Source organism: Prionailurus viverrinus, chromosome A3 (genome assembly GCF_022837055.1).
Source record: "Prionailurus viverrinus isolate Anna chromosome A3, UM_Priviv_1.0, whole genome shotgun sequence".
NCBI lineage: Eukaryota > Metazoa > Chordata > Mammalia > Carnivora > Felidae > Prionailurus > Prionailurus viverrinus.
In genome coordinates this window covers 29,617,088-29,644,359 of record NC_062563.1, presented here as the reverse complement: position 1 = coordinate 29,644,359, position 27,272 = coordinate 29,617,088, and the positions used below count along the sequence as shown (strand labels likewise).

Genomic DNA, 27,272 nt, shown 5'->3' with positions numbered 1-27,272 from the left:
ACCATTGATACTGATCTGCTTTCTGTTACTATAGGTCAGTTTGCACTTCCCAGAATTTTACGTAAATGGAATCATTAAATAGGCACTCTTTTTTTTAAATCTGGCTTCCGGGGCACCTGGGTGGCTCAGTCGGTTGTGCGGCCGACTTCAGCTCAGGTCATGATCTCACGGTCTGTGAGTTCGAGCCCCGCGTCGGGCTCTGTGCTGACAGCTCAGAGCCTGGAGCCTGCTTCGGATTCTGTGTCTCCCTCTCTCTGACCCTCCCCTGTTCATGCTCTGTCTCTCTCTGTCTCAAAAATAAATAAACGTTAAAAAAAAAAAAAATTTAACATAAATAAATAAATAAGTAAAATCTGGCTTCCTTTTTTCAAAGTTTATTTTGAGAGAGAGCATGCACGTGTACATAAGTGGGGGAGGGGCAGAGAGAGAGGGAGAGAGAGAATCCCAAGCAGGCTCCAAACTCAGCGTGGAGCCCCATGCAGGGCTCAATCTCATGAACCATGAGATCATGACCTGAGCCGAAATCAAGAGTTGGATACTTAACGTACTGAGTTAACTAGGTGCCCATTTAATCTGGCTTTCATTCAGCCTAATTAGTGGGATAAAAGGAAAAACATGCAAATTCATGTTATGTGTATCAGTACCTCATTTTTTACAGCTGAGTCTGTGGCTGTACCAATGTTTACCCATTCACCTGTTGATGGACATTTGAGTTATTTTTAGTTATTGCCTATTGCAAATAAAGCTGCTATGAACATTTATGTACAAATCTTTGTATGGACATATGTTTTCACTTCTTTAAAAAAATTTTAAACTTTATTTATTTTTATTTTTATTATTTTTTTTTTAATTTTTTTTTCAACGTTTATTTATTTTTGGGACAGAGAGAGACAGAGCATGAACGGGGGAGGGGCAGACAGAGAGGGAGACACAGAATCGGAAACAGGCTCCAGGCTCTGAGCCATCAGCCCAGAGCCTGACGCGGGGCTCATACTCACGGACCGCGAGATCGTGACCTGGCTGAAGTCGGACGCTTAACCGACTGCGCCACCCAGGCGCCCCTAAACTTTATTTATTTTTAGAGAGAGGGTGCGAGCAGGGATGGGGCAGAGAGAGAGGGAGAGAGAATCCCAAACAGGCTCCGTGCTGTCAGCTCAGAGCCCCACACGGGGCTCGAACCCACAAACCATGAGATCATGACCTAAGCTGAAACCAAGAGTCAGATGCTCAACTGACTGAGCCACCCACAGTCCCCAATGGGCACATGTTTTCATTTCTGATACCTAGAATGAAATGACTGAATCATACAGTAGATGTATGTTTAACTTTTATTTATTTATTTTTATTAATATATTCTTTTTTCTTAATGTTTATTTTTAATTTATTTTGAGAGTGAGAGTGAGCGAGCACTAGCAGTGGAGGGGCAGAGGGAGAATCCCAAGTAGGCTCTGCACGCTCAGCGCAGAGCCTGACGTGGGCTCAAACTCACGAACCTTGAGAACCGCGAGCCAAAATTGAGAATCGGACGCTTAACCAACTGAGCCACCATGGCGCCCCTGTATGTTTAACTGTTAAGAAACTGACAAAGATTCTCCCATAGTGGATGTCCCATTTTATATTCACACTAGCAGTGCATGAGGGATATAGTTCCTCCACATATTCACCAACACTTGGTATTAGTCTTCCTAATATTACGTATTACAATACGTGGGTGATGTGGTTTTAATTGGCATTTCCGTAATGACTAATGAAGTTCAGCTTCTTTTCCTGTGTTTATTGCCAATCTATTTATCTTCTTTGGTAAAGTTTCGGTTCAAATTGTTCCTCTGCTCCTCCCTCCCCTCCCCCTCCCCCCTTTTTAAAACTTCTCAAGCTTTGAAAACTCTTTATTCTGGATTCAAGTCCTTTATCAGATGGGTGGTTTACCAATACTTTTTCGTTCTGTGGCTTGTCTTTTTCTTAGCAGTGTCTTTTGAAGAAGAGACCATTTAAATTTTAATCAGGGGCAGTATTTCGGGTTTATACTTTTGGTGACATATCTAAAAAATCTTTGCCTAACTCAAGGTCACAACTATTTTCCTGTATGTTTTCTTCTAGAAGGTTTGGAGTTTTACTTGTAGGTCTGTGATCTATTTTTTTAATATTTTTTTAAGTTTATTTTTATTTTGAGAAAGAGAGAGAGCACACAAGCAGGGGAGGAGCAGAGAGAAGGAGAGACAGAATCCCAAGCAAGCTTCCAGCCATCAGCACAGAGCATGATGCGGGGTTTGAACTGGCAAACCGTGAGGTCATGACCTGAGCCAAGATCAAGAGTTGGATGTTTAATGGACTGAGCCACCCAGGCGCCCCCTGTGATCTATTTTGTATTAATTTTTGTATATAGTGCAAGGTGATTAATTTTTTTGGCATATGAATATGCAATGATTCCAGTACTATTGTTGAAGGCTATCATTTCTCCACTAAATTCTCTTTGCTGCACTTTTGTCGAAAATCAGTTGTACATATATTTATAGATCCATTTCTGGACTCCATACTCTGTTCCACTGATCTATTTGTCTGTCTTTATGCCAACACCTTTCTCTCTTGATTATTATCGCTTTATGATAAGTCTGTAAATTAGGTAGTGTTATCTTTGTTCTTCTTTATCGAAGTTACTTTGGCTATTCTAGATCCTTTACCTTTCTGTATGAGTTTTAAAATAGCTTATCTCAGGGTACCTGTATGGCTCAGTCGGTTAACTGTCTGACTCTTGATTTCTGCTCAGGTCATGATCTCACAGTTCGTGAGTTGGAGCCCCACATTGGCTCTATGCTAACAGTTCAGAGCCTGCTTGGGATTCTCTCTCTCTCTCACTCTCTCTCAATCTCTCTCTCTCCCCCCTCCCACACATGCACTCTCTCTCTCTCTTGCTCTGCTCTCACTCTGTCTCTCAAACTAAACTAAACTAAACTAAACTAAAATCAGCTTATTTCTACAAAAAATTCTGGGATTTTTATTGTGATTATATTGAACAATATAAATTTGGGGAAAATTGACATCTTAGCAATATTGAGTTATCCATTTCATGAACAAGATATACCTCTTCATTTATTTAGGTCTTCTTTACAATCTCTCAGCAATGGGGTACCTGGTAGGCTCAGTCATTTAAGTGTCTGACTCTTGATTTTGGTTCAGGTCATGATCTCATGGTCTGTGAGTTCAAGCCCTGAGCGGAGCTCTGCACTGACAGTGGAGAGCCTGCTTGGGATTCTCTCTCTCTCTCTCTCTCTCTCTCTCTGCCCCTTTGTCTCTCTCTCTCTCTCAAAAATAAATAAACATTAAAAAAATCTCTCAGCAACATCTTGTAATTATCAGCGTACCGATCTCTCACATCTTTTGCCAGATTTACGTCTAAGGGCTTTTTAAAAAATTTTAAATGATGCTGCTTTTTAAATTTCTGTTTCTGATCATTCATTTCTAGTACAGAGAAATACAATTGATATTTTCATATGGACCTTCTGTCATAATGGTGACCATGTACACATTTAGTTACTTTGCTAAATTCACTTATTCTAGTAGCTTTTCTTTTTAAGTTTATTTATTTTGAGTGTGTGTGTGTGTGTGTGTGTGTGTGCGTGTGCATGTGCACATGTGTGCACCAGCAGGGGAGGGACAGAGAGGCCTCCCACATGGAGCCTGACTTGAGGCTCAATCTCATGAACCATGAGATCATGACCTAAGCAGAAATCAAAAGTCAGATGCTCAACCAACTGAGCCACCCAGGCACCCCTCTAGTAGCTTTTTTATAAATTCAATTAGATTCTCTAGTGAAGAAATGGGCAGAAGACATAAATAGCCACTTTTCCAAAAAAGACATCCACATGGCCAACAGACACATGAAAAGATGTTCAACATCGCTCATCATCAGGGAAATACAAATCAAAACCACATTAAGATACCACCTCACGTTGGTCAGAGTGGCTAAAATTAACTCAGGAAAACAACAGATGTTGGCAAGGATGTGGAGAAACAGGAACCCTCTTGCACTGTTGGTGGGGATGCAAACTGGTGCAGCCTCTCTGGAAAACAGTGTGGAGTCTCCTCAAAAAATTAAAAATCGGGGGCGCCTGGGTGGCTTGGTCGGTTAGGCGTCCGACTTCGGCTCAGGTCATGATCTCACGGTCCGTGAGTTCGAGCCCCGCGTCGGGCTCTGTGCTGACAGCTCAGAGCCTGGAGCCTGTTTCAGATTCTGTGTCTCCCTCTCTCTCTGCCCCTCCCCTGTTCATGCTCTGTCTCTCTCTGTCTCAAAAATAAATAAACGTTAAAAAAAATTTTTTTTAATTAAAAATAGAATTACCCTACAACCCAGCAATAGCACTGTTGGGAATTTATCCAAAAGATGCAGGAGTGCTGATTCATAGGGGCTCATGTACCTAATGTTTATAGAAGCGCTATCAACAATAGCCAAATTATGGAAAGAGGCCAAATGTCCATCAACTGATGAATGGATAAGGAAGATGTGGTTTATATATATAATGGAATACTACTTAGCAATGAGAAAGAATGCAATCCTGCCATTTGCAACAACATGGATGGAATAGGAGAGTATTATGCTAAGTGAAATAAGTCAGGCAGAGAAAGACAGATATCATATGTTTTCACTCATATGTGGAATTTGAGAAACTTAAGACCATGGGGGAAAAAAGGGGGGAAAAATAGTTTCAAACAGAGAAGAATGCCAACCATAGGAGACTCTTAAGTACAGAGAACAAACTGAGGTTTGATTGGGAGGGCGGGGGAGAGGGGAAAATGGGTGATGGGCCTTGAGGAGGGCACTTGATGAGTACTGGGCATTGTATTTAAGTGATGAATCATGGGAATTTACTCCTGAAGCCGAGAGCACACTGTATACACTGTATGTTAGCTAACTTGACCATAAATTATATTAAAAAAAAAAGATTCAATTGGATTCTCTACATAAGCAATCCTGTTTTCTACAAATAAAGACAGTTTCACTTCTTGCTTTCCAATCTGTATGCTTTTTATTTCTATTTCTTGTGTTATTGCATTGGCTAGGATGTTTTGTACAATATTGAATAGACATGGTGAAAACAGACATACTTATCTTTTTCCTGATCTTAAGGGAAAAGTATTGTTTTTTCACCAAATGTGAGATTAGCTGTAAATTTTTCTTAAGATTTTATTTTTAAGTAATCTCTACACCCAGTGTGGGGCTCGAACTCATAACCCCTAGATCAAGAGTCATATGCCCCACTGACTGAGCCAGTGAGGCATCCCTATTTTTTAATAGGGATCCCTATTTTTTAACTGTGCCTTCTACACAGTTGAGGAAGTTTCCTTCTATTCCTAGGTTACTGAGAGTTTTGTTTTTAATTAGGAATGAATGTTGGATTTTGTGAAATGCTTTTCTGCATCTATTGAAATGATCACATGGTTTTTAGTTTTTAGTTTAATATGGTGAATTACATTTGTGTGTGTGTGTGTGTGTGTGTGTGCGTGTGTGTGTGTGTGTGTGTGTGCGAATGTTGAACCACCCTTGCATTCTTGGCTTTAAAAAGGAGAGAGGTTGTACAATTTGAAGGTGATAGAGTAAAGGTGGTATTTCCTCCTCCTCTCAGAAATTCCCCAGACACAAGTGAAAATGAGAAACAAATGTAAAAAAAACAAAAACAAAAAGAGAGAGAGAAACAAATATAAATACCATATCTCATGACCAGGAGAGAGCAGACACCCTACACCATGAATTAGGTGGATAGGCTGAAAAAAGCTGTGGAATCACTGCTTGGTATAAATTGCTTTGAAAATCATTGGGCAGAATTTACCAAAGTTGAACATTCACATACTCTATAATCCAACAATTTCACTTCAAAAGAAATGAGTGCCTCTATCTACTCAAAGACTTACACAAGTATATTCATAGAAGTTCTATTCATAGCCAAAACTCGGAAACAAGCCAAATGTCCTTCAACAGGAGAGTAGATAAATAGTTGCCTCCCTTACAGTAGGGTAGTATACACTAATAAAGGAGAGCAAACTGTTGATAGATGCAACAACATGGATGAAATCTCATAGCCGCAACCTTGAAAGAATCCAGACACTACAGTACATGTTGCATGAGTTTGTTCTGCATGATTTCAAGAATAGGCTAATCTATGGCGATCGAAGTCACAATAGAGGTTACCCTTGGGGGGAGGTATTGATTGGGAAAGGACAACATGGAACTTGCTTAGATGATGGAAAAGTTCTATATCTTGATCTGAGTGGTAGTCACATGGACACCCAAGTATATAAAAATTCATTGAGCTGTACCCCGAAGATTTGTGCATTTTACTTGCACATAAAATGTGTGTGAATTTGATGTCAGTTAAAAAGGAACAGGATGGGTTTTTTTTTTCTAGAAAGTTTAATTAATATTAAGACACCTAAAATGTAATTCACCATATAAACAGAGTAAAGCGGAATAACCAAAATTGTCCTTGTAGTGGATGCAGAAAAAAACAATGTCATTCAATATCCATTCACAGTCAAAACTGTTAGCAAATTAGGAATAGAAAGGAATGTCCTTAGCTGGATAAAGGTTAACTACCAAAACTCTACAGTAATCTACATTAAAAAAAAAAGTTTTTTTTTAAGTAGGCTCCACATCCAACATGGAGCTCAAACTCAAGACCTTGAAATCTAGAGTTACATGCTCTACCAACTGAGCCAGCCAGGTGCCCCATCTACAGAATTCTTAATGGTGGCACCTTCGGAGAAGTTCCTTTAAAATCAGGACCAGTCAAAGGTGCCTATGAATAACAATTCCACATGCCATTATCTGGGACCTCAGCTTGCACAGTTAGATGAATGCAGAGGGAGAGGCCTGATGACATACTGATAACATGTGGCTTTTAGATGGATGTGGTACCCTTCAGTTTAGAGGACTTTACTACTTTCATACATGTTACAAATATTTTACAAGTATGCAGTATCACATATCAATTTTCAATACTGTGGGGTTTTTGTTAGACATTTAAAGACACAGGCCAGAAAATACGGTAGAAGCAACAGATCTTAAATCAAGTTGTTTTATTTTTTTAGATGGCAAATATTTGAAAGGTAAGAAGACGGTATAAAGGAAGCAAGACCCAGAGCATAGATGTTTGCTCAGCAGGAAAAAAAAAATTGTTTAAAACTGGTTGCATCCAGACCCTGACAAAACCTCGCAGAAAACAGCTCTTCACCCCAGGAGGGATGGGATAATAGACTGGGGCTGGCCCGGGAGTCCGTGACGCAGTGAAGACTGCTAGACTGACTCTTCCTTTCCCAGGTTTCTCAAGCGCCCTGCACTTGACGCCCCTGGGTTTCCGGCTGGGGGACCCAGGCTGGAGATTTGGAGAAAGAGGTGAGGAGTCAACGACGCCCTTACTGTGATGACAGCGGGCCGAAGATGCCCCTCCCTGGTCCCAGGATCTACCCTCGCCCCCCGTGCCAGCGTTCCGGCCAGTGAGAGAGACCCCTCCCTTCCCTTCCTCCCCACACCCCAACCGAGCCCTACTCTTCGCTGCCAGAGGAGCAGGTATCCGCTAGGGGGCGCGCCTTGCATCGTCGGCCACCCGCTCCACAAGCTGCGATTCCGGGGGCTGCCGACTTTCCGGGATGGCTAGCGCATTCCCTTTGGGGGTGCCCACAGCCCTCCGATCCCCCGCTTGGCCCAGGGTTTCCTTCCCAGCCTCAGGCCGTTGCCCGCCCCGCTCTGCCGCCACGGTCAACGCACCCGATTCGACGCCCTCCAGCCGTCACCCCGGCTCCTATCGCGCGCACCTGAGCCTAGCGAACCGCGCCGGGGGCCCCACCCGGCTCCTGCTCCTGGCCTGACCTCCCCAAGCGGCGCGGGCCGCCCCCCGCCTCGCCCCCTCCCTGCAGAAGCCGGTCTCCTCCCTCCTCGGTGAGGACAGCCGCTGCCCGCATCCGCGAGCCCGGACACACTTTACCCTGCACCCCTGAATCTGAGGGAGAGCGCCCCCTCTCGGTTCCCCGCAACTAACCCTTAGAAATCCCCTGGCGCCCCACCGCCTCCTCCTTCGAGGGACGCCTCACCGTCCCCAGGGTGGCCAATGACAATGGTCTCAAGTGGTGTCCCCGCCTCCTGAGCCTTGATGCCGCCCTCTCGGACCCTCCGCGTCCCGGCCGCTCTTACAGTTTGCACTTGGGGCCCAGGAGAATCCTGGGTGCCGACCCCCCCCCCCCATTCTGTGTATGCCGCTGTGGATCCTTCTCTGCTCTCTTAGCTGCACCGCCCCCGCGGCTGACGCCTCCTCCGCTCCCGTCCCTCCTGCCCCGCCAGGTCTGGTTATCTTTCTGGTCAGGCCATCCGGTTACTGGGTCCCCACCCCCACCCCCACCCCCACCCCCACCCCCACCCCCACCCCCACCCATCAAAGCAGGCTGCAGGGGGGGCAGTGGGGGAAGCCAGACAAAGATACCATCCGGGTCACTCAGGCCAGTGGGGCAGCTCTCCTTGTTTGGCCCAAACCTGAAAGGCTTGAGAACGCCTTCGTTCCAGCACATTCGTTCTCCCCAGGCTTGCATTTTCAGTCTTTTAACTCTAAATGGGTGATTTTGTCTACATTTAAAGGAATTCCAGGAATTAAATTCATGTTATCATTTTTCTTTCATCTCTGCAAGGTCCCTCACGTTCTCCCCTTTTATCTGTATATTCCACTCCCCTTTGCCCGCCCCTAGACTTGGTCATTCCATTCTGTTGATCCTATGTTTTTCCGCGTTCTCAGGGAGAGGAAAAAAAAGGTGGTTTTGCCGGCATGCATTTTCACTTTGTCTCAGAAGAATTGTATTATTTCTCACTCAGGTTTCTTTTCACTCAGTGCTAGGATTTCAAGATCAACACACAGAGCTGTCTCTTCTAAAGACGGTGCTCATCCCCCCACTGTATTTTACCTTTCCCATCTCCTGCACCACTCTCAAACATGTCCTTTCTTGTGCAATGCTTCTCAAACATTTGTGTGCATGGGTAGCACTCGGGATCTCCTTAAAATGCAGGCTCTGATTCGGCAAGCCTGGGGTGGGGCCTGACACTGCATTTCTAGCCAGCTTCCAGGTGAGGCCTATACTGCCGGTCCTGGTGGGACCACACTTTGAGAAGCAAGGCCCTAAGGGCCTCGGTGAGAATTCATTTTGAATTGCTGGGTCACAGGGTATGTGTTGACCTGATAAATATTGCCCATCAGCTCTCCAGTCTGTCCTTACCACCTTATCCTCTACCAGCAGAGCAGGAGGGTAGAAGGTATATATTTATGTGGGGAAGGGAAGGCGGCTTTCTCCTTGTTCCTGTCCATATCCTTCCTCCCCCTCCCCTGCAGTGTGCCTGGTCTGGGTCAAAATGCCCTGTCTCCTTTAATCAGAATGACCCCAAGGCTCTGAAGTGATGACCCTGACCACATTTGAGGGAGAACCATAAGGAGATGGGAAGGAAGGACTGTGCCTGGAGTTTCAGGCGCGGATGCTGAAGGCATCTGACCAGTGGCCTTCATGGTTATGAAACTCCACAGCAAATGGGTTTTAACAAAAAGAAACTTGTGTTCTAGGGGCCGGTCCCTATTGGCCTGAATGTTTAGGTGGTAGGAGAGGGGAACTTTGGTTCTGGGGCTCCAGGAGCAGAAATTTTAGGCTTAGAGATGCAGTGGGGTGAGGACTGGGTAGGGGTCAGGCGGGTGGGTCTTAGCTGTGATTAGAGCTGTCTGCCATGTGCCTTATGTGGTCATGACAGATCACTATGTTGCTTGGAGGGTTAGCGGGTATATGAATGGCCGCCAACATGCTGGGTATGAAGGGATGCCGCCTTCCACGATCTTCCTGGTACTTGTGAGCAACTGTTGGGACAGTTTCAGAAACCCACGGGCTATGCACTCCCCCACTCACACCGCTGGCCAAGTATCTCCTGGCACTGAGTCCCAGCCCCAAGCATTTCACAATCAGGAGAGTCCAACATCTGCACATTTTGAGATTTCATGTCACACGATCTTTTACATCTTGTCCACACCCATCCATCCCCGTTTAACCATCGGAGGGCCAAAAGGGTACCCATGACAGAGCATCTCTCTGAAGGCCTAGGGAAGCTTCCTGCTCTTTCGACCACCTTCGAGGTCAGAAGACCTTTCGAGCCTACAGATTTTTCTTATAGTTCAATGCAAAAATCTTACAGTTTTCCGGTCTTTGCGAAGTGCTTCACACACAAGGTATTGCCTTTGACTCACACCAGCCCCGTGACAGGGTTGAGACCCACTCACCCCTGAGGTTCAAAAGAATTAACTGGCCGTGGCCACACATTGTGTAAGTGGGGAAATGGGACTTCTCGTTCATTTTGCCATAACAGACCTTAGGAATCTTAGCGCGGGGAACCCTTTGGGATCCTCACTACCCTAGTTGGCCCGCTTAGAGATGTGCACTGAGGCAGAAGGTAGGAGGTCTAGGGAGTGGGGAGTGCCTGGGCAGAAAGGACTGGGAAGTGAGTTCGCTGAGGTCTCATGGGGGTTCTGGCCAGCCCTTTCTCGGCCAGCTTTCTGTCCGTGGGCCCTTTCTAGAGCCTGGGGAAGTGGAAAGAGGGGGTGAGTGTGAGGAATACCAAGCTAGAAGTTCTCAATGAGTCTGCAGCTGAGACGGCTGAGCACCTGGAAGAAAAAGAGGCTGCCAGTTGCTAAGGGAGCCCTGGTGGTGTCACTCCACTCTGGTGGGAGCTCTAGATGGCTTGGCCCAGCTCCGCCCCTGGCTAAGCCTTCTGCCCTGTCCCTTCTTCTCAAAGTCCCTGACGCCCCACACCAAGTACCTGCAGCCTGGGCTTGAGGGAGGTGCCCGGAGGTCAGGCCAGTCTATCCTCTGGTCTCTAGCAACATCACCTATGGCCCGAGCAGCGCTAGGGACTGGTCGTCCGGGGCCTGCTGAGGCCACTGCCCTCCCGCCCCCCCCCCCCGCCCCGGGGCCTCAGGCCCTAGGCCAGGGCTCAACAGACACAGGCAGCAGGATGGGGTTGCCCTTCTATTGGTCCGAGTCCTGAGCGAAGTCTGGGTGAGACATGGAGGTGAGAAGGCCCACGAGGCTCAGCAGCGTGGAGAAAAGCAGCAGGAAGGAGGCGGTGAAGAGCAGGGCCGGGAGAGCGCTGAGCACCAGCAGCAGGACAGCTGGCAGCAGATGGCTCCACGCTGCGGCCGCGACAGGCCACAAGGAGCTCAGCAGGTAGGAGCCGGTGGTGAAGAGCGCGTGGCACAGCATCAGCGACAGCAGCAGGTAGAGGATCCCCTCCAGACCCCTCAGCACACGCTGAAATGGTTGCCGCCAGCCCGACGTGGTCCACCACTGGGCCCAGCTCCGAGGCACGTGGCACCTGCACCAGCGCACCCAGCCCTGCCGCGTGACCCAGGCCGACCAGGGCACTGCCTGCTGCGGCCCCTCGCCGGCCCCGATGGCATCTGTCTCCACTTGGGGCTGCGGCATCATGGTTGGTGCACCTAGGGAGAGGGCCAGGCCAGCTGCAGAAGCAGCCCTGGAGATGCCTGGGACCTCAAGGCAGGTGGGGGGTCCAGGGGTCGGGAGGGAACCAGCGTGGGTGGGGTGGGGCTTTGAGCTGGGGCGTGGATCTTACCTCTGGGCAGAAACCCCTAAGTCATGTTGCTTCCTGCAGCGCTCAGGACCGCCTGGCCGCCAGAGTCGAGCCCCCACTGTCATTCCTCCCCCTCCTCCCCCCCTCCCCGGGGATCCCCATTGTGACCCGGGAGGGGGTGGAGTCCAGCCAAGAGAGGAGCCAGCCGCTGCGCAGCCTCTCCATGGCCCCTCCAGCCTGGCAGGGGCACGGGGTGAGCCCACAGATGTAGATTCCCAGGCTTTCCTGCGGGAAGCCCCCTCGGGATCCCCGTTCCTACCCTGCTACCTGATATTCAGTCCCACTCTGCTCTCTTGCCCGTCTTTCTGGACGCCCATTCTCTGGAACCACAGAGGAGGCCAGAATGGCCAACCCCAACCCGCAAGCTCGGAAATGGCTGCCACATCCTGTCCTGCGCTCCCTGTCCCTCATCTCACCTTCTATTTCTTGTCCTCAGACTCAGACCCAGGTGTCCACTGTCCGTATTGTGGGTCCGGAGGTCCCCTGAGCTCAGAGGTACGCTCCTGCGTGCTCAGCCCAGGACGGAGGAAAGGAGACCTCGGAAGCAGCATGGCCAGTGTATTTCTGGAGGGCACTCAGACCCAAGGATGGAGGCAGAAAGCCAGGCCGAGCAGGGCCACGGGCACGCCGCGCACTCCCAGGAACAAGCCCAGGCCCAGAAGCAGCAGCAGCAGGGCCTCGTGGGGGCTGAGTCTTCCTGGGACCACCGCCGCCGTAGGTAGGAGGACAGCCTCCCGCTGTCCCGGACCCTCACCGGCCCCCTGACTCCGGCCTCCCGTGAGAAGTGTGTGCTGTGGCCCGGGGGTGTCTGCGGGCCTGTGGAGAGAGCAGGTGGCCTCTGGGCTTCTAGAAGGTGACCACTTACCCGCCTGCCAGGCTGCAGCGCACTTACCAGTGGAGCAGGTCGAAGGCCAGGAAACTGACCAGGAGCAGCAGCAGCAAGGCTGGGCCAGCCGTGGAAAAGACTGTCCGAATCATCAGCCCCAGTGCCCCCAGCCCTAGGACGCTGTCGAGGAGCTGGGCCAGGTTAGGGCCCCAGGGGGACGTACGTGGACCCACTGGACTACACGACCCCTCCCCCGCACCCGGGCCCCTGGGAGGGACTGGGATAGGATAAGCAAGGGCTTTGGGCCTGGGTAAGCAGAGCTGGGTCATGGAGGGAGGTGGAGGTGACAGGAAGGACTAATGTGGGAGGGAGTGTGGGGAGTGGGTGTGTGGGAGGGAGTGGGGCCCTGGCAGACACTCAAGGGTGAGCTCGGTGGGAATCTCCCCCTCCCCACACACCCACCCACCAAACCCTCCTCACCTCTCTTTTCAGTCAGCTATTCTGGGACGGGGCAGCTGGGGCATTGTGACCTATTGCCAGGTGGGGCCCTGGGGCAGAGAGGGGGGCTGCTGCTGGTTTGGGCCTCATAAGCTTAGCCAGAAGGGAGTCAGTGATTTCTGAGAATGAAGACTCATCCCCTAGCCTTTGGGAATTCTCTGCCCTAGGGCGGCCCGCCCCCCCCCCCCCCCCCCACCGTGGGGATCTGAGTTACCAGGAAGGCATTCTAACCCCATCATCACATGGGCAGCTGAGCACGAGAGAGGAAGGACTGCTTTCTTTCTCCTGCGAGTTCCCAGAGCTGTGTGTCCAGGGACAATCATTCAATCTTCCTGTCGGCAGCTCTCTCTCCCCTGAGAGCTGGGTGATACCTGTGGGCCCCCGTGGGGGGAATTTTCAGGATGGTAGCCCTGGAGTGCAGAGATAGGTTCTGCCAGGAAGTTCCCTGAGGCTTTCTGGGGTGGGGCTCCCACCAGACTGCTAAGGGGTGGGGCAGGAGGGGGCTGTTTCTCAGCCCTGTGGCTTGTGGGAAGTGTTCCAGATACTGGGATTCCAGAAATGGCATAGATAACGTGAATGTAAGAGGGCCACATCATAGGAACCCCCAAACTGGAGGTTGAAGTTACCCTCTGAGAATGAAATTAAGGAAAATGGACAGATAAGGAAGAGATTGATCATCTGAAAAAAAAAACCAAAACCCTATTCCCATGATAATCTGTAAGTGGGTGGTGGTTACAGAAGTTCCACCGCATCTCAGTTTAGTGACTTGAGAGGCAAGAGTGGAAGTGGATCATAACTAGGAACAGAATCCTTGCGCATATACCATACTTTGAAGGAAAACTGAATGGGGTGGGGGAAGAAGGGGACAGTGACCATAGAGCCCCGAGGAGAGGAGGCAGCAAGAATCAGGCACCAGGGGCTCCTGGTTGGTGGCTCAGTTGGTTAAGCATCCAGATTCTCCGCATGGGCTCAGGTCATGATCTCACGGTTCGTGGAATCGAGTCCTGCCACAGGCTTTGCACTGACAGAGTGGAGCCTGCTTGGGATTCTTACTCTCCCTCTCTCTCTCTCTCTGCCCCTCCCCCGCTTGCATGCATGTGTGTCCACCTTCTCGCTCTCTCTCTCTCTCCACTAAAACAAATAAATAAACATTAAAAAAAAGAATCAGGTGGCATATCTCATATCTGCCTCCAGTGGGCCCTGTCCAAAGACTCAAGCCTGGTGGACTTGACATCTTTGGAAGTGATGGGCTCAACAGTGCATAGAGCCAATGCTGCTGGCCCTTGGGACCATTCATTGGTGGTTCTTGCTTTGGTTCTTCCCAGAGTAATAAAGCAATGCCTGCAAAATTCTGAGGGAAGATTATTTCCAACCTAAACCCAGGTAGCTGTCCAAATGATTATCACATATGAGAATAGAATAAAGACATTGTAAGCCATGCAAGTTCTCAAAAATTTGACCTTGCATACACTCTTTCCTAGAAAGCTGCCGGAGGATGTGCTTCAGCAAAATCAGGCATTAAACCGCAAGAACAATACGAGACTAAAGAAATGAGGCTAAGTACAGGAAAGCAATGATGAGAAAGGCTCAGGATGTCAGCTGTGCTTCCCAGTGAAGAAAGCAAACAACCCAGCCAGGACTCAAAAGCAAGATGCTCCGGGAGGGATGTCTCCAGAAGAAAATGAGATTGATTATCTGCGGTTTTTAGATATGTTAAAAATAAATGTTCAGTTCCGCTGGTTGCTTTGGGAGTAAATTATCCATTGGTGCCCAGAAAACCAAGCAGATGATAAAACAAAGTAATCACTAACTCCAGGGAACACAAAAAGCTGAACAGTAATATTTACATGGCCACAAGGTAAGCCCTGAATATCCATCCCAGTGATTTAGCTCTTTGGGAGGATGGAAGAAGTGTGTTAGTGTCCTTGAACGTATGTGTGGGGGAGGGTGGTAGGAAAAGCAAAATCCTTAATTCCATAGCAGGAAATCTACAGATAACATCTAGACCTAGAAAAATTAAGAGGTAGCAATAGAAGCATAGAGATAAATACAAGGAGAAATAGCAATTAAAAGTGGCCGACTCGGGAATGGAGAAGCATAGAAAAGAGTCTTCTATTGCAAGCCTAAAATGTGATTTACCTTTAAAACTATATTCTGTAGTATTTTGGTCAAAATGATTTAGTTCAACATAAAGAAAATTAATGGAGGGTCATATTGTAGAGGTCAGGAACATACCTTCCCGGGATGAACGAAATACCAATTTCCAAACGTTACCTGGATGTGCTCTTGTAGCTTGAGATAGGATTTCCGGTGACAGCCTCAAACACCATCCAACTTGAAAGTTGTGAGTCTCATGCATTTTAGATGGAGGTGCTCTAAATCTCCATCTAGTGCTTCTCAGCCTTTAATGTGCACATGAGCCTCCTGGGGTTGACTCCTCTGGGGATCTCAGTTAAAATGCAGATTCTGATGCAGCAGGTCTGGGGTTGGCATTCTGCATTTCTAACAAGCTCCCCGGGGATGGCGGTCCTGTTGGTCCTCTGCCACATTTTGAGAAGGAGGGCTCTCAGAGACATGGGTGTACAAAAGAGAGAGAGAGAGAGCTGGGGGAGAGGTGGTGAGCAAACGACGGGTAGGTGGGGAGATGCCTCCTAATGCATGTAGGTGCCATGGGGCGGGCAGTCTCCATCAAGGCTCACCTCCATCACAGGGAGAGCACTTAGTACAGAGTGAGTTCTGCCCCCGCATCAGGGACAGAAGATTAGGAGGCCCAGGCAGGCAGCAGATTCCACGACTTCTCTACTTGTTGCAGCCAGACACATGGCCTCCTTTCTTTTCCTGATTTATTCCATCCATGCATGGGGGAATAAGAGGGCTGTATTAAGCTGTTTTCCCCCCCTTAGTTCATCTGGTTAGTTTAGGAGCCCCTGGGAACCGCACATTATCTCGCTTCATCACAAAACCCTGAGATTAAGATATTGCCCCCCATTTTACAGATGAGGAAACAGAGGCTCAGAGAGCGAGGGACTGTCCAAGGATACCCACACAAAATAACACAGCAGAGGCGGGTGTGAAACTAAGCCTATGCGGTACCAAAGTCAGCTCTCCTCTCCACCTCCAGCCACCTGACCACCCTGGGGAGCCGGCAGGAGTGGAGTACCTCAGTGCAAACCTCGGAGCTGCGCCTCCAGAACCTGCTTCCAGGTAACTAAGTGGCAAGGGCCGAAGGCAACAGCCGAGCTGGGAGCAGATGCGAGGGGATGAGGAACTAATGAAGGAGCATAGAAGGTTCTGAGGGGTTCAGGGGGGCATGGAGGGACACGAAGGGGCCCCGAAGGTTGTTACAGGGCAGAAAGGCAAGGGGTAAGAGGTGAAAATAAGGATGAGGGGGCACAGGGGACACAATAGGTATCAGCATCCCGCAGATCCGAGCCTCTGAGGGATCAGCCAGGGGTGGTCAGCATGCCCCATCCAGCCAGTCCCTTTGGGGGAATGTCCCCCAGTTCGTGGTCTGCCATCTCTTCCTACAGAACCTTGCGCTGTTGGGGAGAGTCAGCTCCCCTCAGCCCTGCTTGGTCAAGGTCTCTCTAAACCTTGAATATATACACAGATACTTTTTTTTAGTGTTTATTTTTGAGAGAGAGAGAGAGAGAGCATGAGTAGGGGAGGGTCAGAGAGAGAGGGAGACACAGATTCCAAAGCAGACCCCCAGGCTCTGAGCGAGCTGTCAGCCCAGAGCCCCACGCGGGGCTCGAACCCACAAACCGCAAGATCGTGACCTGAGCCGAAGTTGGGCACCCAACCAACTGAGCCACCCAGGCGCCCCTACACAGATACTTTTTGAGCACTGACTAGGGACCAGGTGCTGTTCTAGGTCCTGAGGTGCAGCTTTGAACATATGGGTACACATATGTTCAAAGATAAGTGTGGCTTATCTTTGCTGGGGGGTGGGGACCCACACAGTTAACACATAACAAAACAAGATAATCTCAAAATGTTGAGTTGCCTTGAAGACAATAATAAAACAGGGTGAGAGGATAGAGTGGGTGTGGAGGATGGGGCTTGCTTTCATCAGAATGGTCAGCAAAGGCTTCTGGAAACCGGTGACACTGAAAAGCAATCTGCAGAATGAGGATGCAAATTTGGTGAACCAGTGCAAAGGCCCTGAGGCTGGATGGGCCTGATGTGTCGGAGGGACTGCTAGAATGCCAGTGTGGCTGGAGGAATATGAGCCAGAGGAGCCCAGGGTGATGAGAGGGGAAAGGTGTGGGTAGGGAAAAGCCTTGTCATAAGGGCCTGGCCGGTGAAACCCCTAGGGACTTAAGGCAGGAGCAAATTGACCAAATTTTTTTTTTTTTTTAATTTTAAGGGAAGGAGGGAGGGAGGGAGAGAGACAGGGAGAGAGAGAGAGAGAGAGAGAGAGAGAGAGAGAGAGAACACAGTGGGGGAGGGGCAGAGAGAGGGAGAGAGAATCCCAAGCATTCACTACCAATCCCTAGGTGGGGCTCGAACTCCCTAACCATGAGGTCATGACCTAAGCCAAACCAACAGTTTGACGCTTCACCCACTGCACCACCCAGATGCCCCAGAACTTGACCCGATTTAACTGTGGGTGGGAGCCTCAGAAGGCTGAGATGTCCTAGTTGGGTGGCCCCTCACACCCGTCTATCAAACTTGGGTGGGGTTGGAGTCAGAGACAGAGAAGTGGCCACATTGGGCTTTGGAGGAAGAGGGAGCAGCCCTCAGGACCTGTTCAGACCCACTTCTAGCTCCACGGGAGCCTGTCCTGACCTCCCACGGCAAAGAAGCCTCAGCGTATAGTACTATCTTTCTGCCCCTGATCTGGCCAGCCCCGTGCCTCAGGAACCCTTGGCTTTGGCGCCTTTCCTTGAGTTTTTCTAATCCCCCTTTGGTGCCTGGGACCCAGCAGTGTTGCCCAGGCGGGATGCTCCAAGGCAGAAGTGAGGCCGCGCGGGCTCTGACCTGGTTACTCCCGTTCTGGGGACTCTCTACCCAGAATGCTTGGGTTGGGGCAGATGCCTTGAGGCGCTCCAGGACTCGCTTCTGCGTTGGTGCTGGGTCAGTTCCAGGGGTACAGTGGGGTATTTCTTGGGAGGGATCATGGGAGACTGGGCCGCCAGAATGGTTTGGGGGTGATACAAAGTGTTTATATAGATAGAGGCCCTGCAAAAAATATTTGCTCAGGGTGGCACGCACTCCAGAGGATTCCTGGCCACCTCTGGGCATCCCTTCTTAGGTGGGGATGGCAGTACCTCCCAGGCGGGCTCCTTGCAAAGACAAAACACTGCCCAGAGGAGCACAGTGGATGCATTTCCTTCCTTCTGGGAGGCGATCTGGTGTGGGGGAATTAGAGGGGGCTGGGGAGCGGGAATGGGAAAGGGCCTGCGCTCTGGAATCCCGGGATCCGGGGCAACCAGCCAGCAAGAGACCCCGGGCTGCTGGCCCCCGGGAGGACACTGAGGTGGCGGTGGGGAAGGCAGCAGGGAGGGCCGGACGCGCGCGCATCAGGCCTCGGCCCCTCCACCCACGGCCCCGGCCCGCTGGGTATCGGCTCCCGCTCCTCTCCTCGGATTATGTAAGCCCAGAACGTGGCAGCCGGGTGAGCAAAGGAGTAGGGGAGGGCAGGGGGAAGGAAGAGAGAAGAGAGGCGGGGCCGGAGAAGGGGATGGCGGTGGGAAGTACCGCCTCTGGTTGGGCCCCTCGAGTGGTCTTTCGGAAAGATTCCCGGAGGGCTAGTCCTCCCCCCACCCCCGCTCCGCCCCCGCCCCACCCCGCGCCTTAGTTTCCCCCCACCGTCTTTCTGTCCCATCCACCCTGGCAGGGGGTTTTCTGATTCTGGGTGGATTTCCCTCTCGGGTGGCAGTTTCCTCCCCAAAGTTCTCAGCTTTGCTGCCTTGGCCAAGTCAGTTGGGCGCTCTGAGCCTCAGTTTACCAGTTTGTAAAATAAGGTTTGATCGAGAGGCCACGTGCAAAGCGCCTAGCACGGTGTGTGACGCCAAGTAGGTGCCCACTGTGGGGCGGGCGCCTCACAGGATTAAGTGGGATCAGGGGTGCCGAGGGGCTGTCCAAACCCCAGAGGGCAGCGCACCAGCCGGGCGGGTGAGCTCGGGACGGCCGGAGGGGGCGGGGCAGGGTCGGCGGGTGCGGAGACCCGCGGCGGCCGCTCCGGGGTCTGTCGCCGGCGCACCGCCCGGGCCCTGCCCTGCCCACCCCTCCCCTCCCGGGTCCCAGGCCCGCGGGCGTGCGGTGGGCGGGCCGGAGGCGCAGGGGGCGTGCGGCGGCGGCAGGAAGGGGCGGGGGGCTCCCGAGCGCCCGGCAGGAAGAGACAAACCCACCGACCGCAGCAGGCCCCGCGCATCCGCACCTTTGGACTCAGCCATGTGGGGTCTCCTGCTCGCCTTGGCCACCTTCGCGCCTGCCGTCGATCTGGGTCTGGGGACGCCCGGCGCCTCCGGGCTGGGCCTCGCGCCGCCCGCTACCACCAAGGCCCCGGTCTCGACCCTGGCCCCGAGTAGCAACCCGGCACAGCAGCCCTCGGGGAAGAATAACGGTGAGCGCCCGGACCGAGGGCCCGCTTCTCGGGCTAGTCGGTCACCCCACTCTCCCGTCCACTGTGTGCCGACCCTTCCCCAACACACACACGCACGCACACACACACTCACGCTCACACACTCCCTGCCTGGAGCTTGTGTGCCGACCCTTCCCCAGCGCCCGCGCGCGCGCGCGCGCGCGCACACACACACACACACACACACACTCTCCTCCCTTCCTTCCTCCCTGCCCCTTGTTACGGCTGCTGACTCAGCAGCCCTAGTTCCCGGCCAGACCAAGTCAGCGGTCCTGGGACTGGAGCCAGTAGGAGGTTGCCTCTTTCAGCCCCAAACCTTCCCTTTTCACAGATGAGAAAACTGAGACCGGAGCCAGCAGAAGGGGAGAAAGAGGGACAGACAAAAGCACCGAGACTAAATGGTGCAGAATTAGACTTAGGGCAGAGAGAGCTTAAGGGCAGGGGCTGGAAGGAAAGAAGGAGAGCAAGGCAGGGAGAGTGCTTTTTGCTGAGGCTGCCTGGAGGATAGGGGCGCCATCAGGGGAAGGGGAGAGGCAGGCTGCCCGACTTCCTGACTTTTCAGAAGTGAGTAGGTAGAGGAGGAAGTCAAAGGGATGGCCCCCAGGAGGGCTCCTCAGAGGAGGCAAATGAAACTGGGTCCTGAAGGGTGGATATCTCTGAATTAGGAAGAGCCAAAAAGAGAGAGCAGCGAAGAAGAAACAGTATGTGGAAAGGCATGGGTCACCAGATAGGAAAATGTACAGCCCGTTCTGGAGGTACCTGTAGAGCCTGCGTGGGTGCGTGGGGAGCTAGTGGCATCTGCCGTGTTCCAGGCCCTGTGCTGAGGGCGAGCAGGACACAGGCCAGCCCTGGAAAGCCTGAGCACCCAGACAAACATGAATCTGAGGACGGAACATCTCAGCCCAGAGGGCAGATGCAGCGATAAAGGCAGCACGGAGGCTTTGGAGCAGGAGACTAAGTCTGGAGCTGAGGAAGGCTCCTGGGCTGAAATTCAAAGAATGGGAGTTAGGCAATGAGATCAGCGGTGGGGGACGGTGCGATGGAGAGGGTCAGCCCAGGCAAAGGCCTGGAGATAAAGAACTAAACTCAGCTCTTTGGAGCAACCAAATAGTTCCCAGTGGCTGGGTGTAGCTCTCCATTGGGGAGGGTCAGCGATGAGGCTGGCCAAACACGTAGTCACGTCAAGAAGGAGAAGAAGCCAAGAACGTGCCGGGAGAGGCAGGTGGGGGTCAGACTTCAAGTCCATGCTAAGGTCTTTAGATACTTGAGGTCGGGGGTGGGGGTGCTGCTAGGGGCTTGCATGCTTCTTGGGCTGGCAGACCACTCCATCTGCCCTGATGTGCCTCCCTGGTCCCCAGGGACCTCAGAACAGCACGTCCGGATTCGCTTTGTCAAGAAGAAAAAGGTCATTATAAAGAAAAGAAAGAAGCTAACTAGACCCAGACTGCTGGTGACTACCGGGCCTCCAGTGATCACCACCCCTGCGGGAGCCCTTGACCTCCCAGAGGAGAAGGAACCAGGTACTGCCCTTCCGGGGGGCCCTGCCCAAACTTGCAGCCCATGGGCCACATACTGACGTCACCTTTGGCCTCATGGGCAAAGGCATGGCCCCAGCTCACCCAGCACATGGGCAAGCGTAGGCTCGGCTTCCTACCTGCCCTGACTACTCTCTCTCTCTCTCTCTCTCTCTCTGGTCCTGTTTCACTGCTCTGTCCCTGCCCCAGGCTGCCCCCCTTTGGGCCTGGAGTCCCTGCGAGTTTCAGATAGCCAGCTCGAGGCATCCAGCAGCCAGTCCTTTGGTCTTGGACCACACCGGGGACGGCTCAACATCCAGGTCAGCAGTCCTGGGTCCAATTAGGGCAACCCCTAGGCACCATCCTGGCCCACCCTATACTGTTCACCTGGGTCTGATGGCCATGTCCTGTGCCCACAGTCAGGCCTGGAGGATGGTGATCTCTATGATGGGGCCTGGTGTGCTGAGCCTCAGGATGCTGAGCCGTGGCTTCAGGTGGATGCCAGGCACCCCACCCGCTTCTCAGGCATTATCACACAGGGCAGGAACTCTGTCTGGAGGTGAGGCAGGCTAGCCCAGTCCAGGAAGTCACGGGCAGACTCGGGAGGGTTGGGGTGGGAGTCCTGAGGCCACGGAGGATCTCTCCCGACCTCTCCTGCCAGGTACGACTGGGTCACATCATACAAGGTCCAGTTCAGCAATGACAGCCGGACGTGGTGGGGGAGCAGGAACCGTACCAGTGGGATGGATGCGGTGAGTGGTCCCATGGGGGCTGGGCCCCACTGTAGGGTACTAGGCTGGGCTGGGGCTCCTCTGAGGTCAAGGAACAGACGCCCACTCAGCATCCCAGGAGAAAGGGGGTTGTTGTCAAGATGTGTGGCACCCACCAGGCAGCCTTGGGGCCAAGCTGCTTTGGAATATGCCTACCTCCTCCCCAGATACTTTCTCCACGGGGTGGGTCCGCTTCATGCTGTAGCTTCCTGCTGGAACACCCTTTCTGGTCGATGGGCCTCAGACCCTTGCGCCACTTCTCACCTCCCCCACCGCTCTGGCTTTCCCATCTCACGGACCCCTTTTTATACCAGGCTACAGTGTGGGGCCTGGTCAGCTTTAGGACTGGCTGTTCCTGAGCGATGGGGCCATATTGGTCTAATAAGCTGCGACCCAGCCAGAAAGCATGGTTGCCTAGAGCGGCCTGTTGGCAGGGGGTAGGAGGGGTGGGCGGGTGGTCTGTGTTTGACAGAGAGTGCAGGTCTCCAGGCAAGCCTGCCAGGGTGGGTTTGGTGGTGAGCTCGGAGGCCTGAGCTCCTTCTCTGCTTCCGGGCCAGGCTGCTGGGGTTTGAGCAGTCCCATTAAAGGACTCGATGCCCCCAGGTATTTCCTGCCAATTCAGACCCAGAGACACCGGTGCTGAACCTCCTGCCTGAGCCCCAGGTGGCCCGCTTCATTCGCCTGCTGCCCCAGACCTGGCTCCAGGGAGGCGATTCCTGCCTCCGGGCAGAGATCCTGGCCTGCCCTGTCTCAGGTGGGCAGTCGGACAAGGGCTGGATGAGCAGGGTAAAAACCTCCGCCGTGGACTCCCCCTTGACCATGAATTCATTCTCCACCAGATCCCAACGACCTATTCCCTAAGGCCCCTGCACTGGGATCCTCTGATCCTTTGGACTTCCGGCATCACAATTACAAGGCCATGAGGAAGGTCAGACATGAACTCCTATGACCCAGGAGGGAGGAGCTGCCTAGCTCCGGTCCCCTTCCCACCAGGGCATAACCTGCTATGACTGTCCTCATGTCCCCACTCCCCCTACTGTCTCATCCTTCTCGCCCGTTGACCCCTAAACTCTGCCCCGGTTTCCTTTGCTGTGGTATTTCCCTCATCCTAACCCTTCCTTCTGGTCTGCTATTGCTCTGGTCCTATTCGGTGCCATGGTGCCCCATCTGTGTGGGCCACCGCTGGTTTTTGTGAGCCCTTCCATGGCCTCATGTGGTCTGACCCTTGGGTCTATCCTCCCGTGCCCCATGCCGTGCTATACTCTGCCCCCGCCCACCCCCCCCAGCTGATGAAGCAGGTGAACGAGCAGTGCCCCAACGTCACCCGCATCTACAGCATTGGGAAGAGCCACCAGGGCCTGAAGCTGTACGTGATGGAAATGTCGGACCACCCTGGCCAACATGAGCTGGGTACTGGCAGGTTCTGGGCAGGGAGAGGTAGGCACAGGGAAGGGTTGTGGGCGCGAGCCCACGTGGAGCCCCTGTGTTCCCAGGAGAGCCCGAGGTGCGCTATGTGGCCGGCATGCATGGGAATGAGGCCCTGGGGCGGGAGTTGCTCCTGCTTCTGATGCAGTACCTGTGCCGTGAGTTCCTGCGAGGGGACCCGCGGGTGACCCGGCTGCTCACCGAGACACGTATTCACCTGCTGCCCTCCATGAACCCTGATGGTTATGAGACTGCCTTTCGCCGGGTAGGCCGCCTGGCATGAGGGCCGCCCCGCTCCTTCTGCCCTGATGCCTGCTTGGCTTGAACAGGCCCCTTCCCTGGCAGGGCTCGGAGCTGGTAGGCTGGGCAGAGGGCCGCTGGAACCAGCAGGGCATTGACCTTAACCATAATTTTGCTGACCTCAACACACCGCTGTGGGAAGCAGAGGATGACGGGCTAGTGCCTGACACCGTCCCCAACCATCACCTGCCACTGCCCACTTACTACACCCTGCCCAACGCCACCGTGAGTATTCTGGGGAAGTGGCGGAGGGTCGTTGGGGGGCTCTTGTCTCTGTCTCCCACCTCACCCCACCTGACCCTGTCTAGGTGGCTCCCGAAACGCGGGCAGTGATCGAGTGGATGGAGCGGATCCCCTTTGTGCTGAGCGCCAACCTCCACGGGGGTGAGCTCGTGGTGTCCTACCCGTTTGACATGACTCGGACCCCGTGGGCTGCCCGTGAACTCACGCCCACCCCGGATGATGCCGTATTCCGCTGGCTCAGCACCGTCTATGCTGGCACTAACCGGGCCATGCAGGACCCAGACCGCCGACCCTGCCACAGCCAAGATTTCTCCTTGCACGGCAACATCATCAACGGCGCTGACTGGCACACAGTCCCCGGGAGTATGTGCCTCAGGGTAGAGTTAGCCCTGGCCCCAGAACCCTGTCCCCGTGAGACAGTCTGCTCGGTCCGCGTAGAGCAGCGGTGTTGACCATCCCTCCGGGAAGTGTCTCACAGAGGAGGGCTACCAGGCGGGCAGGGCTCCCTTCCCCCACTTACGCTCCAGTATCCGTGGCCATCCTAGGTATGAATGACTTCAGCTACCTGCACACCAACTGCTTTGAGGTCACCGTGGAGCTGTCCTGTGACAAGTTTCCTCACGAGAACGAGCTGCCCCAGGAGTGGGAGAACAACAAAGATGCCCTCCTCACCTACCTGGAGCAGGTTGGATCCGAATCCCCCCCCCCGACCCTGGCCTGCCGTGGTCTGCTGTCCGTGTAGGGTTGCAGCTCCCACCGGGGGGGGGGCCTTCCAGGGTCCGACCGGACGTGCTGACTCACAGAGGCCTTAGGTCACACTTGGTATCAGATTGACCTGGAGGGTTAGAGCACTGAAAGCACAGTCTGCCGCCAGGGCAGCATCAGACATCATTAGCCGGAGGTGTAGACCGCACAGCAGTATAGACCCGGGTCCCCGGAGCTGTCCCAGAGCTGTCTTGGGAGAGCTGTTCTCAGAAAAGACCCATTATTCAAGTGCAGGGGGTGTCCTGGCATAGGCGCGTCGCATCCCACAGGAACTATATCCCTTGTGATGGCTCTGTGAGTATGGTTTCCAAAGGTTCCAAAATGACAAGCCCTATGTCAAGTGTCGCTGAACTTGGGGAAACCCAAAGATGAGCCTTCCTACCAGGTGTTTGTAGTTTTCCCAGTCCAGATGCATTTTATCCATCAGGAGTTTTATTTTATTTTATTTTAATTATTTTTTTATTTTTATTTTATTTTATTTTTTTTACGTTTATTTATTTTTGAGACAGAGAGAGACAGAGCATGAACAGGGGAGGGACAGAGAGAGAGGGAGACACAGAATCGGAAGTAGGCTCCAGGCTCTGAGCCATCAGCCCAGAGCCCGACGCAGGGCTTGAACTCACGGACCGCGAGATGGTGACCTGAGCTGAAGTCGGATGCTTAACTGACTGAGCCACCCAGGCACCCCCTTTTTTTAAAAAAAACGTATATTTATTTTTGAGAGAGAGAGCATGCAGTGGAAAGGCAGAAAGAGAGGGGGACAGAGGATCCAAAGTGGGCTCTGTGTTGAGAGCAGAGAGCCCGATGTGGGGCTCGAACGCACAAACTGAGAACGTGACCTGAGCCGAAATTGGACGCTTAACCGACTGAACCACCCAGGTGCCCCCATCAGGAGTTACTTTTACCAGGGTATTGCCACCTAGGAACATAGACATGCCATCTTCAAGTCTGCCGTGAACAGAGCTGGAAAATGAGGTGAATGAAGGTCACACCTCATGCAGAAAGAAAAGGGTTTTGATAGCCTTTTCCCGCACAGGTGCGAGTGGGCATTGCAGGAGTTGTGCGGGACAAGGACACAGAACTCGGGATTGCCGATGCTGTCATTTCTGTGGACGGGATTAACCACGATGTAACAACAGGTGTGTCGGGGAGGGGATGGCGGAGGTGTGGGAGGCCTTTAGGCAGGGTCAGAAGCTGAGGATCACTGGATCCTGATCGTGACCTTCACTCTTGTCAGCATGGGGCGGGGATTACTGGCGCCTGCTGACCCCAGGGGACTATATGGTGACCGCCAGTGCTGAGGGCTATCACTCAGTGACGAGGAGCTGCCGGGTCACCTTTGAAGAGGGCCCAGTGCCCTGCAATTTCCACCTCACCAAGACTCCCAAACAAAGACTTCGAGAACTGCTCGCCTCCGGGGCCAAAGTGCCCCCAGACCTTCGGAGGCGTCTGGAGCGCCTGAGGGGGCAGAAGAATTAACACCTCCAGGTGAACAGCCCCAGAGCCTTGGGCAGGCTGGACCTGTCCAGAACTGAAAGCGGGAGGGACAGTGGGGGGAGTGGTGCTGAGGCTCATTAAAGCTACTTGGTACCTCAGGCAGCCTTCCTGCGGTCTCTGTGTCCCAGGTCCCGCCCCTGGGCCAGGCCTCGGCTTCCCCTCTCCCCGATCCTAGTCCACACACGCTGGCAGGCTCTCATCAGATGACTTCTGGAGAAATGGTGTGGAAAGAGGATCCCGCCCGGGTTCTTGAACCTAGGGCTTGCCAGAGCAACTCCTCCATCAATCAGCTTCAGCAGGAACCATTGCAGTGCTCAGACCCAAGCATGCATGCAAGGCGTCAAGGATAAACAGTGCCCTCCCAGCCTCCTGGGGCTCACCGTCAAGAGAGGGGACAGTTTGGCACGGTGCGGGCCATGCTGTGGGAGCACAGACGGGATTACATACGTGGGTGTGAAATATGGCAGCGCAGTTCGGCAGGGACTCAAAAGGTCAAGGATGCAACAGATGGGAAGGTTCTCGGAGGTTAGATGGGAGGCGGCCCAAGTGTGGGGTATGGACCGAGAGCTCCAAGGAGAGACAAGACGAGGAAGACAGAACAGCGGGGGACATTAGAATTTGCTCCACCAGCCCTCTTTTGGGGGTGTTGGTAAATGACAAGATTTGATCCGTTTCCTTCAGAATGAAGGGCAAATTATGTGTCAGTATTGCGAGGGAAATAGCCTGCTTAGGTATTTTAAGCCAGAGGAAAATTTAACGCTGGGCATTGGCTATAAAGGTTTTGGAAGAGCTGGATGAGAAAAAGAGAGAAAGGAGTTTTACCTGAAAATCAGGCCACTTACCGTTTGCAGCCACTTTGCCATGATCACTTGTCATGGCTCGAGGCTGAAGCAGAATAATTTCTTCCTTCCTTCCACTTTCTAGTCTCCAACCTCCAAAATCCACTGGCAAAATCTAACTGTAACTGGGGCGCCCGGCTGGCTCAGTCAGTGGAGCGTGCAACCCTTGATCTCGGGGTCGTGAGTTCCAGCCCCATGTTGGGCGTAGAGATTACTTAAAGAAATAAAATGTTCAGAAAAATCTAACTGTGCCCTAGCTTGCAAAGAAACCCACAAAATGTAGTTTCCAGGCCCCCCTCCCCCCCCCGCCCTGCAGTTCAGAGAAGAGCTTGTAAGGGGCAATTACTAACGTG

The 27,272-nt window shown here is 52.6% G+C and overlaps 3 protein-coding genes across 6 annotated transcripts; 1 reads left to right on the top strand and 2 right to left on the bottom strand.

Annotated features, from left to right (window-relative positions):
- Window positions 1-11,018: 11,018 nt before the first annotated feature.
- Window positions 11,019-12,635, bottom strand: TMEM239 (transmembrane protein 239). Of its 3 annotated transcripts, XM_047852692.1 has the most exons (3): window positions 12,546-12,635; window positions 12,070-12,190; window positions 11,019-11,501 (listed from the first exon to the last, which is right to left on the bottom strand). In XM_047852692.1, exon 3 carries the CDS (start codon window positions 11,488-11,490, stop codon window positions 11,032-11,034), a length of 459 nt encoding a protein of 152 aa, XP_047708648.1. In that variant the 5' UTR covers window positions 11,491-11,501; window positions 12,070-12,190; window positions 12,546-12,635; the 3' UTR covers window positions 11,019-11,031. The 3 variants fall into 3 exon arrangements, with proteins under 3 accessions (XP_047708648.1, XP_047708649.1, XP_047708647.1); XM_047852693.1 differs by lacking the exons at window positions 12,070-12,190; window positions 12,546-12,635 and adding an exon at window positions 11,651-11,718 and having other exon boundaries at window positions 11,019-11,566; XM_047852691.1 differs by lacking the exons at window positions 12,070-12,190; window positions 12,546-12,635 and adding an exon at window positions 11,636-11,714.
- Window positions 12,120-12,808, bottom strand: CA3H20orf141 (chromosome A3 C20orf141 homolog). Its single transcript, XM_047852690.1, has 2 exons — window positions 12,546-12,808; window positions 12,120-12,469 (listed from the first exon to the last, which is right to left on the bottom strand). The coding sequence occupies exons 1-2, from the start codon at window positions 12,806-12,808 to the stop codon at window positions 12,229-12,231; spliced, it is 504 nt and encodes a 167-aa protein (XP_047708646.1). The 3' UTR covers window positions 12,120-12,228.
- A 6,085-nt stretch (window positions 12,809-18,893) lies between these two features.
- On the top strand, window positions 18,894-26,178 carry CPXM1 (carboxypeptidase X, M14 family member 1). 2 transcript variants are annotated; one of them, XM_047854630.1, is made up of 15 exons: window positions 18,894-18,997; window positions 19,343-19,548; window positions 20,925-21,086; window positions 21,291-21,400; window positions 21,500-21,639; window positions 21,742-21,832; window positions 22,454-22,604; window positions 22,690-22,778; window positions 23,137-23,260; window positions 23,344-23,540; window positions 23,621-23,800; window positions 23,884-24,181; window positions 24,364-24,503; window positions 25,620-25,722; window positions 25,821-26,178. In XM_047854630.1, exons 2-15 carry the CDS (start codon window positions 19,377-19,379, stop codon window positions 26,060-26,062), a joined length of 2,199 nt encoding a protein of 732 aa, XP_047710586.1. In that variant the 5' UTR covers window positions 18,894-18,997; window positions 19,343-19,376; the 3' UTR covers window positions 26,063-26,178. The 2 variants fall into 2 exon arrangements, with proteins under 2 accessions (XP_047710586.1, XP_047710587.1); XM_047854631.1 differs by lacking the exon at window positions 18,894-18,997 and having other exon boundaries at window positions 19,171-19,548; window positions 20,934-21,086.
- Window positions 26,179-27,272: the final 1,094 nt, after the last annotated feature.